The sequence below is a fragment of the Sebastes umbrosus genome, chromosome 4, assembly GCF_015220745.1.
Source record: "Sebastes umbrosus isolate fSebUmb1 chromosome 4, fSebUmb1.pri, whole genome shotgun sequence".
In the NCBI taxonomy this organism is placed as follows: Eukaryota; Metazoa; Chordata; class Actinopteri; order Perciformes; family Sebastidae; genus Sebastes; species Sebastes umbrosus.
In genome coordinates, this window is record NC_051272.1 from 14988143 (window position 1) to 15001151 (window position 13009).

Consider the following 13009-nt stretch of genomic DNA (forward strand, 5'->3'; position numbering starts at 1 on the left):
AGTGTCCCAGCAGTAATTATGTTACAACGCCGCTGCCGCACACTACCACTGAGGTGGGATGGGATGGGCGCGGGGTGCTTCTTTTAGTCTTGTTTCCCTTACATCTTTCCACATAGTTAACACAGTCATACTGTCTGACTCTGCCTCCCTTCCTCTCTTGTTTTCTTTCTGTCTCTTTTTTCATACACACACCTGCTATCAAACCCAAACACACACTCGTGAAGCGCAGTGGAAAGTTTCTGACTAACGTTTATCCTGCTCTGTGAGTCTCCTCCCTCTGTGTAACGACTCGTAAACTGAGGAAAAAGTTGCTAGCCGATCACCTATTTGTCACTGTTGTCTTCCTGGCCTCTACTGTAGATCCCCGCTGCCGCTCCCTCGAAGCTAAAGCAAAAAATGTCATTTCTTTTCCAGGGCTCTGTGGCACTAAGTCAGTTAAAAAAGAGACATGAAATTAATGTAATGTCAATGGCGTTTTCTCATGAAACCCCAAGGCACTTAGTCAAAGTCACCTTGCATAGTCCTCCTGACAGTACTGTGAGAGTGAGATGGAGGATGTCTGTCTGGTAATGCTGTCAGCACATGATGTCCTTTGGTTATTGGTTGTTATATCCACTCATCGTCATTCCGATTTTTTAGATTGGATACATGTCCAGTATTTATCTGAAGAGCGACATCATTTCCACTCAGTCGGCCCACAGTGAAACATTTCTCTCGGTGAGAGCAGGTTCTTCATCCTGTGGGGTTTTCTTTCCTTTTGATGTCATTTTGGAGGTGATAAGTAGCTTTCCGTCTCCTGGTCCCTGTCTTACAGCACCATCCCCCCAGCCCGAGCAAGGTGCTAGCAGCATGGAGGATTGTTTGAACTTGCATCGATCCAATGTGGGATTACAGCTGGGTCATTGGAGAGTTGGACTGAGCTACCAGTCATCAGGCCAGATTAACCACTCGCTGTCTGCTTGGCTGCCATTTCGGTGCAGGCTCTCACTGCTGTCTTTGTCACTGTCCCTACTGTGCAGGTCACCGTTTCCTTTTCAGCATTTTTTTTACATCTTACTCGATTGAGTTAAGAAAGATGCTTGACCTTCTTACTTGCTTGACTTTAAATCTGTGAGCAATTTATGAAGCATTTGTCTTAATATCAACATTTTGGCCTGCGGGGTTTTTAATTTTTTCATCAAACCTTATATGTGTTTGATTTTCTTTCAACACGTTCAGCGTATTCACATCATAATCATTTCACCCTCTCCTTTTAAATGTTATTTAATTCATTCTCCGGCGCGAGAAATGTCACCCCGAGCAATACTTTGCAGAGGAAGGGGAAGTGCTGCAGAAAGTCCATGTGTTGCAGACTGCCCCACCTCTCTCTCTCTCTACATTTCTCAAAGCCTCCTTTTTCACTTTTTTGTTCGCATGCCCTTGCGATAGCTCTTGTTAATTATATCTCATTAGTTGCCTTGGAAACTGAGGTGAGGGAATGTATAACATGAGTTCAAAGAAAGAGAGGAAGAAAAAGAAATCATGAGAAAACGCAAGAAAGAAAGAAAGAAAGAAAGAAAGAAAGAAGGGGGAGGGTTGAATAGAGGGGATGGAGAAAGTGGTTGTTGAGGGATCAGCCGTGTGTCAGATTAGCATCAGGAGACATTAACACTAGCGATGCTGCTGGGGCCACAATCCTGCCTTTCACTGCTGGAGAGGGAGATAAGCGCGCTCTCACAAAAGGGAAGAGGGAGAAAGCGTGAGAGGGGCTGGCTTGCCTCCACTCCCCTCAGGCCAACAGCCCCATTTACAGGTACAGCACCTCCTGATGAAAGCGAGAACAAAGAGGTGGATGTTCATTTCCTACCGCGCTGGTGTCAAGGCTCCATTGAAACAAATCGGTAAAACTGTGGATTTAGGCTGCTCCGCTTTATGTCTCCAGTCTGCCAGGAGCTAATCACAACTGAGCCACAGTGTTGACACTTTGAGTTCGATACACTTAAGAGCGCTGTCACGGATTATTTCACAGAATCCTCCATATCAATGCACATCAGATTACTGCGTGAGGCTGTTGCATCCTATCAGAAATGTACTTCGGCTGTAATCATGTTGTTTGCATGCATATTTACTAGTATTGTGAGGGCCGTGATTCATTCTTATGTAACCTGCGGAGTGTTTGAATAACAAGGAAAGGTCTCTGCCTACTAATTGTAAAGTGAGTGGCGGAGAGCAGCGTGTGCACGTCGTCCAGTCTGTGTAATGATCCTTCCAGTAAACATAATAAGCACACAGAGCGAAGCCACAGGAGATGAGCCTCTGTTGTTGTTTAGTCTCAGACTCACAGTCAGGACGGTAATAAGGGGAAGGATCAGAGGGGAAGGGTGTCCCCAAGGTGGTCCCTCCCTTTCTTCCTCCTCTCCATCTCCTACCGGCTCCCTCCGACTCCCCACGCAGAGGCCATGTAGAAGGGTCCTGAATAACAGGAAGTGGAGGGGCAGGAAGTTGAGTCTTGTCTGCCCACGGCCTGCGGTAGGATACTGAGGCTAACGCTGCCTTGCACAGGAAGCGCAACTGTCACGGCTACGCTCAAAACTTTGGCTGCTGTCCATCACCTTCAAAGAAGTGGAGGCACGTTTCCTTGCAGCACATAGTGGGTGCTTCTTTAACACAAGTCAGATAAGATGAATCCTTGAATAACCTTTAAAGGGATCCTATTATGCTTTTGTGCTTTTTCCCCTTTCCTTTAATGTGTTGTATAGTTTTTTTTGTGCGTGTAAAAGGTCTGCAAAGTTACAAAGCCCAAAGTCCACGCCAAAGGGAGTTCCTCTCCCCCACAGAAACACTGCGCCTGAACTACCTGAAACGCCTTGCTTGAAGTCCCGCCTTTTCTTCTGTAATGTGGTGATGCCATCAAGTAACACATTTGCATAATACCTGCCCAGCAGCTAGTTTGGCAAACCTTCAAAGCGTTTTTTAAACATTAAAGCATGTAAACATGTTCTAGTAGAAACCCCAAACACAAGTATGTACCTGAAAATTAGCATAATAGGTAGGGGTGGGGAAAAAATCGGTTCACCTATGTATCACGATTTTTTTTTTTTAACGATTTTGAAATGATTTTATAATGCCAGAATCAATATATTTGCTTCATTTGAATCTATGCTGGGGTAGAAGGAAGTTACCGCTTTTATTGTTGTAGTATAAATGAGGTATAAATGAGTATAAATCAAAAAGAAAATACCACTAATTTGTGGGGGAAATGTCTTTATTCTTTGATTTTTGGGTTGCTGGAAAAAAATGCCTGACGATGACATGATATATTTGACTTCAGGACATCTCTGACTACATACTTGCTGAAAATCAAACATTTTTACTGTATCAATTTAGATATTTTCCAAAGTAAAAGTCCCGAGAAGTATATGATTCAACTTTTTCCCATGGCTTAGTGTTAAAAAAAAGGTTAACGAAAATTGCAATAAATTGTAATATCAAATCGCAATACTTAAAAATTGGAATACATATCGAATCGGCACCAAAGTATCGTGATAGTATCGAATCGGGAGATAGGTGTGTCGTCCCAGCCCTAATAATAGGTAACCTTTAATATATTCATATGAGATATAGACTGAAAAAAGTTATAATGGTGTAGTTGATACAGTTTTCTTATAATGCAAATGAACAGAATAACACTGGCCTCATTTTTTTGTACATTAGGCAAACATAAATCTACTATATGTTAACTTCTATATAGGACAACAGTTGAGGGAGTAATGCCTCAACTTTGTGTGGAAAGAACACAGGCTTACAGTACACGCAGAGAGGGAGGATAACGTGCTGCTGGATCCAGTAATTACACTGGGAATTGAGCATGTTTTATTGATTGTGAAAGGGCCAGGCCTGTCACCAAGCCTCCCAGTGTCTCCGCGGTCTGTCTTAAGGGAGGAGGAGGGAGGCAGACTGGCCCACCTGTCACTTGACCAGTCTCGCACCTCGTCATTGAGGATCAAATCGGCTCTGGTCGGAAACGATTGTAATGCTTAGTTACTTTTATAGATGCGGCGTGCTTGTGTGTTTAACAGAAGGTACAGTAAGGCATGGACTCGTTCTGTTCGATGTGTCGTATTGACTTTCTGTCAAGCTGATGTGGTCGTTCCTATGGCGACGTATTCTCTGCACATTGATTTATGTGTTACTTACAAATGTTTGGTAAGCAACTTTCAGAAGTGCCGGACTGGTTTATATCAAAGTGGACCAGGTGTATCACATCAAGGTCTTTTAAAAGAGTACGTGATGAGATGATGTTATACAATGTGCTGCTTTGTGTGTTCGGGATGCGCAGATCGGATGCGTATATTGTTTAGAAGGTTCATGAAAAATTGCAACGTTACAATTTATCAACCTTGTGACAACAGACAAGACCATCAAACAGCTCTGAGCTGCTCTGAGCAGAAATGTTCAGACCTGATGCTGCACTTGCTGTCCTCTGTGCGTCCACATGGAAAAGGCTCCTCTTAGTATAATCACACGGTGTTCCGTCTGTTTTCTCTGACCAAAACCGACCTGTTTGACAACGTAGCTCATCATCCATTAGTGTTTTTTACATCCAGTTTCTGTTTGTTTGTTGTTAATAAGCTGTAAAGTCAGTCCTTGTTTCTTGAGCCATCCAAGCTTTGTTAAACATCTAATAAAATGTATTCCATCTCCGCAAAGATGCAAAACGACCTCCCGACAAAAAAAGACAGAAAATGTCAAAATATACTTTTGGAAAAACTATTTGGAGTAAATATTTTCTAACGGTAGCTAACCACATAAGCTTGCTCTGGTTTCACAGAAAAAGGCCGACCACTACCGTCACATTAAAACACATCTATTGTGCAGCACATGCAGAAAGTAGCGAGGTATCAGCGGTAGCTTTAAGCATGTTAGCTTACAGCTGTAAATTAATGGACAGGAACAGAACACGGTACACTTTTAATGACCAAAACTATCATCATTATCATTATTAGCAGAATCAACCATGTGGCTGTACATATTTATTGAGGTGACCTCATAGAGTGCTACAGGAATGAGTCCTAAAACCCAGAAATGAGTTAGCATCAAAGTCAATGGGTTTTTTGAATGGGTTTTTAGTTAGAAGCCTGATTTAAGGTCTGTGGTTAACACAAGCTTACGAGATTTTAACATTTTGTTCTACGACATAAATACATCAATAAATACCTCACTTGTGAATTTTTAAACCTTTATGTGTCTTAAAAAAGGCGGTTGCTAACAAGTGGCTAAATGAAACTACTAATTGCATCACGCCGACTCGTCCGCCTTTACAGACTCGTGTATACTCACACTCCAACTCCAACGTCCATTTGGACTCAAGGATGGACTGATTAGAATCTGGTGGTCAAAGGTCAAGGTCAATTTCACAGGATGAAATGATGTGATGTCAATTTTATATCCAAAAGGTCAATTTCAATGACATCATAATATTCTGCAAAAACACTTTTCTGGCCATTATTCAACGCTGTAACTCAGGAATAGAAGGGGAGATTGGTCAGATACTGAATTGGTGACACTAATACCGGGTGCCCACCTTGAATCTGTGGTGATTGATTAGATCTTCTGTGCTATCGGGTTGAAGATGTGTGTGAAGCATCCACTTTTGAGAATTCGTAGCATCTTTGAAGCAACAAACTTTGTCAACAAATTTGTGTTCTGTCAGAATCTGATTTATTGGCCAAGCATGTGAACATATTTGGACCCCAAGGTACTTGTATGAGTCCACCCTCTTCGCTTCTTCTCCCTGGATGACCTGTGTCTTGATGTCCTCTGGCGGTCCACCACAAGTTTGTTGGTTTTGCTGATATTGAGCTTCAGGTGATTGTCGTTGCACCATGTGATGAAGCTCTCTATCAGTCCTCTGTACTCCTCTATAAAAACAGTCTCTAAGTGAAAACAGAAATTATTCACTGGAATCATCAATAACTTGTGATTCAAGATAAAAAAAAAAATACACTTGATAGCGTTTATAAAATTCCTTCAAAGTCTTCACTACATATATTAAAAGAGTCTTGACAGGCATGGATGTAAACTGCAACTTGATTGGTTGGCGGAGGTATACAACCGCGAGGCGGTAACTCTAGTTGTGTTTATCTCTTCGTCTCACACACACACACACAATGAGCACATGATTTAGGCCCATAAACAGATACTCTGTCCCCTCCTAACACTCGAGAAGTCAGAGTGTCACGCACAAACATGTACTCTGCCACAGTGCAGACATTGTTCTCCTTTGTAATCTGACCATCTTCTGACATGTTTATCTGGTTCCAGCGGAAAATTTACCATTTAGTTCTGGGGATTCAAATTGTGATATTTGAAGTAATATGAAGTATGTTATGAGATGATCAATGTGATCTTTAAAATCCTGAAAATAAGGTTTTGTCTGCGTGATGTTTTAGCTTTAAGCTAACTTTTGATGAATGTGGACACTACGGTTGGTAGCGTGGCACACCTGCAGTCTGAAGGCCCTCTCAGCTTGTCATTTCGTATCTGTGTAAGAGAAATGTCATGACACAGTTTATTATGCCTCTACACTTGAACTGCCCTGCTGTGACAGCTCTTCTGCATAAAGAGAGGAAAGGATGTGCGTATACGTGTGAGAGTGTCTTTCTGATGTACACTTTCACGCTCAGCTTACATTGATGAACACATTCACAAGCCGAACTCGCTGTGGTTAATTCAGACAAGCCTCGACAGATGATTACAGATTAGTCCACCTCAGATAAGCTCCTCTAAACCGATGCCAAGTTCACACAGATAAATCTGTAGAATGCTGTAAACTAGTGCATCGAAATTCAAAGGCAACAAATACAAATGTATTTAAGAGAAGAAGCAAACATTATATACCCTCTCAATCAATACAGATCACATACTACTGCACAATCACAGAGTTAGAAAGAGATTATCTCCTCACCTCTATGCAGATAAAACACACCGCAGTGGTGAGTTGTCTGTCAAGTTCATCAAAAGCAAAGCAAAGTTTTTGGTTAAACCAAAAATCTGTTTTGACACTGTGCCATTTAATCTGATGTAACGAATCTCCATTACCCAAAATGAAAGAAGGAAAGAATCAAGATCGCTGAAGAAATCCAGATTTCTGTCATTTTGTTAACTTCTTAAATACACAGTGAATTCACCAGCATACCTCCCATTCCAGTAAGTTCACTGAGGGTTTCAGTATTATACAAACACGGTAAAAGGTTATGAAATTATCACTTTCGTGGAAAGTTTCAGGGTTGTTCAGGTATGTCTTCTGGGGGAGTTGAACACCCCTAATTTCCCTCCTCTTCGAACACCACTCTGTCTGTGTGTGTGTGTGTGTGAAATGGTGAATGAACAAGAACATCGTCATCCTCCCTGGTCTGTTGTGATGTGGTTTGGGGAAAATCTTTGTGAGGGTTCAGGCGGTTACTTTCCTGGCTCAGACAGACGTGCGTGGGTAGTTAGCGAGGTGATCTCAGTCAAGTTTGCCTACAGTGGAGCCCCGATTCAGACAGCCAGACACCATAATGCCAGTCCATCTGTAACCCATAATGACTGTGTGCCACTGGAACCGGTCATTTTCGTTTTCACTGCCAATTCGGCCCCTGGCGTCCTCGGCTCACAACTGCTGACTGCATCTAATGGCCTGAGTTGCTAACCTTTCTACATTTGTACTCATAGGGGAAATGTAGTTGTTTGGACGTTTTCTATTTGCTGGCTGTAAGTGATGGATGCGCCTCCAGGGAGGGGGCTATATCTCTTCGTGCAGAGAGGCAGAGACAGGACAGAGTTAGGTGTTCCCTGGGGAACAGTGCGATCTGAACCACTGGCCAGGTTACACGCTCACGTGGGAATATCACCCCCACCCTCCTCCTCACCTCCCCATGGCTTCTCCTCCAGCCCAGGAGATTTCAGCTACTGTCAACCCCAGACTGGGTGCTCTCTTAATCATCTTAAGAGCAAAGCTGGCATCAGGGTGGGTCAGCTCAGGAAGAGTAAGGAAATGTTGCTGCGTTGTTGCTCTGTTTCCGCAGGCAGGGGAATATTATAGACAAACTCTTTCTATTAAGTACAGGTGTAAGAATATATAAATACACTTGAGTATCGCGATATTATGTTTTGCGATACTGTATCGATCTGAATTAATAGTTTACAAGCAACCATTTGTGGCAGACAGTGGTTCATTTTGTGTTTGGTTTGGCCAAACGGTGGTACTAGAACTTCAGTGTCCATCATTGGGTTGCCATTGGGCCCAAAAATACTTTTTTCCATAGACTTACATTGGGGAAGAGACGTCTGTAACTCAATGGATCATTTTTCTTTTAGGTGAATCAACTTCCCAGTATGAACACCCGAATAGCCCTTATTTAAATCATTAGGTCCTAAAAGTTGTAAAATGCACTAATAACCAAATCTAGAGTTATTTCCCTTCCTCCGTTCACATGAATGAGCCCCAGACCGCGGCTGGAGCGAGGGCTGGCAGGCCGGTTAAAGAAAACGCTACTGCGCCTGCTCTATTGGCCCAATGGATGCGGAAGATTGCCGTAAGATCCGGGTACTTTATCACTCGGCAGTCGAGCCATTTTTGGCTTCATGCGCCACTGAGCAAGGTCATTTCATAATCTTGATAAGGATATACAGTATATATCATAATATAGCATGTTTTTTGGTAATTCAATAAATAAATAGTCTATATAGAATAAACACAGGGTAACGCGTATTTTTGTGTACTCCTGTATGAATTAAATACTTGACAAAAAGTACTTTCTATGAGTATTTTCTCATTTTATGAACTTGAGCGCAAAATGAACATAAAAATGAAATTATAGAGAAAAAATAAATAAATATAGGCCTAGCCTATATCGCGATAGAAACGATAAAGAAAAATATATATATACAGTATATACAATTTATATTGTTTTAACGATATATATTGTCATATTGCCCAGCCCTAGCCCGTCCCTACTATTAAGGTGAACATATCTTTGTAAAACACTATCAAAACATATTATAGATATTAATCTAGTTGCAGGACTTAAAGCAAAACATGTCTGTACGGTAAAAATGTAACTAAAGCCTGCAGCCAGTTAGCTTATCTTAACAAAGAGACTGGAAACAAAGGGAAACATTTTTTGTTACTGTTGGAGAGAGTCAGGCTAGCTGTTTACCCGGTTTACAGTCTTCATGCTAAGCTAAGCTAACCTGCTGCTTTCTGCAGCCTCGTATTTAACCGACAGATATGAGAGTGGCGTCAACCTTCTCATCTAATTCTCCAGAAAGCAAATAAGCGTATTTCCAAAAATGTCAAACTACTCCTTTAAAACATAGCTCCTAACACAGCCTTTAGAATGATCAAACTACTCGTCGTTGATGGTTCCAACCAGTGATGAAAGTAGTTTGATGTGTGTCACCAGCTCGTGTTTCCGCTGTCTGAATGTGTGCATTTAATTTAAAATGCACAGTGCAACACACCTAGTCAGTGACTCTTGTGTAGCTGCCGCCCTGTCAGTGTGAAGTCGTCTTTCAGTGACTTCAGCTGTGGCTCAAGTGCAGCAGCAGAGGAGATAAGGGTACACCATGTGGGTCTCATACTTTCTGAATGTGCTTGAGAACAGAAAGCAGAGCCCTCCGCTGCTTTGAAGTGCTTAAGGAGACATTGTTGAGTGTCAAGTTAACTTTCTGCCCCCCCCCCTTTCTCTTTCTGTCCTCTTGCAGATTGTGGTGCGGTCTGTGTCGAACAGCGCATTGCGAAGACAGAAGAAAGAGCGTATACAAGAAGAGAGACTGTTGCACGATGTGCTAGGAGAGTGTGGGAAGAAATCGTGTTGTTTTTCTGATATTGTCGAGGTGTCAGAGAGACCGGAAAGGACGCAGCCATGGGGCGGAAGAAGATACAGATCACCAGGATCATGGATGAGAGGAACAGGCAGGTGAGTGTCAGAATTTGCTATCTATCATATCTGGAGCACTTTTTTAAAGGTTCAAATACAGTTTACGTACAATATTATACATATTATAATCATATTAACATATTTCTCAGCTTATTTTACGAGATGCTATACTGCATCCTTCTTTTGTGTGAGAAGACAGTCCGCTCTGTACCTGCTTCAAGGTTACAGTCTTCTTCTATTTCGCCTTGGACCAGAGTTCAGCAGCTGTCATGGTGTGCATGGATCTAAACAGACATACCTCCCTCCCCAAAGTCCCAGCCAGCTGAACAGGGACCATGACATTTCTTTGTCAGTGCGGTCATATTTACAGACATGATTCCCCTGCCACCCTGCAATTTCAGCCAGAGAAGTTGATGAGGCAGCAGGAGCGCTGGGCTGCAGCGGGGGCCTCATGGCGTGGGAGTGAACTGAGGGTAGCGAGGAGCACAGCGGGCCGCCTGTGGCCTCCCCACACTGTAGGGCTTGTCCCCTGGCCTGGCAGTATACGGCCGGGCCCCTTCGCTGTAGCACTATGTGTTTGCAGCTGTTTGGTAGTAATTAGGAGCAGCCACTGCACCACAGCACCCTCTCATTTGCAGGGTGGGTCAGCAGGACACACAGCACCCTTCTCTGCTTCGGCTACACTGGTCCCAGCTAGCCGCAGAGAGGAATTCACTCTGTCTGCTCGTGTTAAATATAAACTCCTAAACAGCAAAACACTGTACAAAACAGCCTGGGTCTGTTTGGAACAAGAATAACAGGCTTGGATATCTATAGCCGGAAGGCTGGGCCCATTTCTTTTTTAGCTGCGCTCTCTTTGATTTAAGAGCTAAGTTGAGGGAGCGTGAGCGCAGTTTTTGACGAATTATACCAATTAATGAAGACGCGTAGGTTTCCCATATAGCCAAATAGAACGCATCTTGTTAACACCCCCTCAGAATATAATTTGCATTCCTTCACAGGTGGAACAACTATTTTGCTGTGCACACAGAAATATAACGGAGCTTACAGCGGTGCTTCCTCTCCTGAGGGGATCACAGTAGCATGATACGCTATCGGTACTCTGTCTGTTACTGTGAGGCTATAGCGGTTCAGCCAAGTGCAAAACAAAAATCCACACTGTGGGCCAATTATCAGTATAACACCTGGCTCTTGGGTTGGATCCAAGCAGGAGAGCAGGGGAGGAATCATTGCTGGTATCTCCGCGCTGTATGCAATGACCTGTGACATCAGGGAAGAAAAGAAAAGGGAGGAAATTACATGAAAACAGGTTGTCAACTGTTCGCTATAGGTGAGCGAGTTAACGCTTCAGACGATCCTTTCTTTGGTTTGGAGGGACTGAGGGAAGACATTTAGGCTGCATTGTTTCACAGAAAAGTGGAGCTGCAGAGAGAGACGTTGCTTATTATTAATGTGTCGAGTGTTTGCATCAGATTTTAAATGTCTCACTGTATAATTTGTGAGAAAGTTTATCAGCAGAACGCAGGCATTTAGTTGGTTTTAGCTGGCTCAGCAGAGAATTTGCTGTGACAATAGGCCGCCGTGCTAAAATAAAGCTTTGGTATAAAGTGATGTATGCGTGCGTGTCTTTCTCTCTCTTTTTTTTCCCATGGGCCATGAAGCACACAGTGCCATCTCCCCGGGGCGTGCTCCTAACCAAGGGGGAATGGCCATTAGCATATGGTCCCCATTGTCGGGAGACAATTTGAATCTTTATCTACGCCGCTCTGCTGCTAGCTATCCATACTCTTAGCGTTAAAATGAAAGAAGTCCTTAAGTGGGCTAATTAGATAGTATTGCTATACACGGGATGTTGTGTGGGGGGACAACGGGGGCTCCCTTGCATTATCACTGCAAGTGCTTTAGGAGGGCTGTTAACCTTTCAGGATTTATAACACAGAGTGTGGCAAAGGCTGAGAAGGTCTGTAATTGCACAATCTATCAGGAATAGTGAGTGCAGAGTTGAGACAGGCAGTGAACTTAGCTGATATTTTGCTTCAAGTCATTACCTAGAGTGTATAATGTCAACGCATTTTCATAATTCAGAGTAATGAAGTGTATTGTGCGCAAATGACAAGATAAGATAATTCAATATTGTACAGTTGTTGCATGCGTCACGTGTACGTTTTGTGCAGCTTTATGTTCACACGCTGCTGCGTGGGCTTATAGAGGTGCACAGAATGAGACATGAAGGCAGCAGAGGTCCCGTCATGCATACTGTAGGATGGTAAAGAGCCGTTCCCTGCAGACGTGATGGTCCTACAACACAGCGGCACAGTCATCAGCCAGACCGACACGCTGATTGCAAATGAATGCTAGATACTGTAACAACCATACAACAGCAACGCCCTGGTTGATTCTCCTCATTTACAGTTTCCACAGCAATTATTACAGTTTGAGTCACAGACTCACACGCATTTATTATACACTATTATCTAACTTTCACATTTTCATCATCTCTCTGTCTTTCTATCATTCCCACACATACAGTGGAATTTGGTCTGTTGTGTTTTGACTTTGCAGGTCTGGAACTCATGAAAAAATAACAACGGCAGAGTCACTCAATGAGCATTTTCAGGGTTTTTCACCTACTTCTCAGAGCTGCTGTCATGGTGTGCCTGGATCTGCAGAGGAGGGAAGATGGTGGAGAAGAGAGGGTACACATTAGTCTTGTAAGTTAGTGTAGGGAGGAGGCTGGTGTGAGCAGTGTCTAGTGACGTCCTATGGATGCCATTAAGCAGGCTCACTGGGGGTAATTGCCCAAGTCATTAAAAGTTTGATGATTTTGCTGCTGGGTGGAGGGTTGCCTGCCCTTGCTGTGGCTCATTTTGGATTGTGCTCTGGCACTTCAGATGCCTGTAGGCACAGAGCAGCTCTCTCTCTCTCTCTCACTTCCTCTCCAGGGAGCAACGCAGCGCATACCTCCCATTTTTCAGCCTTCACCCGTTCCTGAAGTTCTGAGCGGTCGTCATTATTTTTTTGACAGCTTGTTGATAGACCACGGATGGAACAGAGGGACACTGTTAAATGTGACAGTCAGCGCATATATTATCATTGTTCAAGAC

General features: G+C 43.2%; 1 protein-coding gene across 12 annotated transcripts in view; it reads left to right on the forward strand.

Annotated features, from left to right (window-relative positions):
• mef2aa (myocyte enhancer factor 2aa) overlaps positions 1-13009 on the forward strand; it is a 72719-nt gene that overhangs the window by 16944 nt on the left and 42766 nt on the right. For all 12 annotated transcript variants that reach the window (XM_037768531.1, XM_037768525.1, XM_037768520.1 and 9 more), the window contains one exon: positions 9730-9944. In XM_037768531.1, the coding sequence (XP_037624459.1) occupies positions 9891-9944 (54 nt within the window). In that variant the 5' untranslated portion in view covers positions 9730-9890. The remainder of the gene's footprint in view (positions 1-9729; positions 9945-13009) is intronic.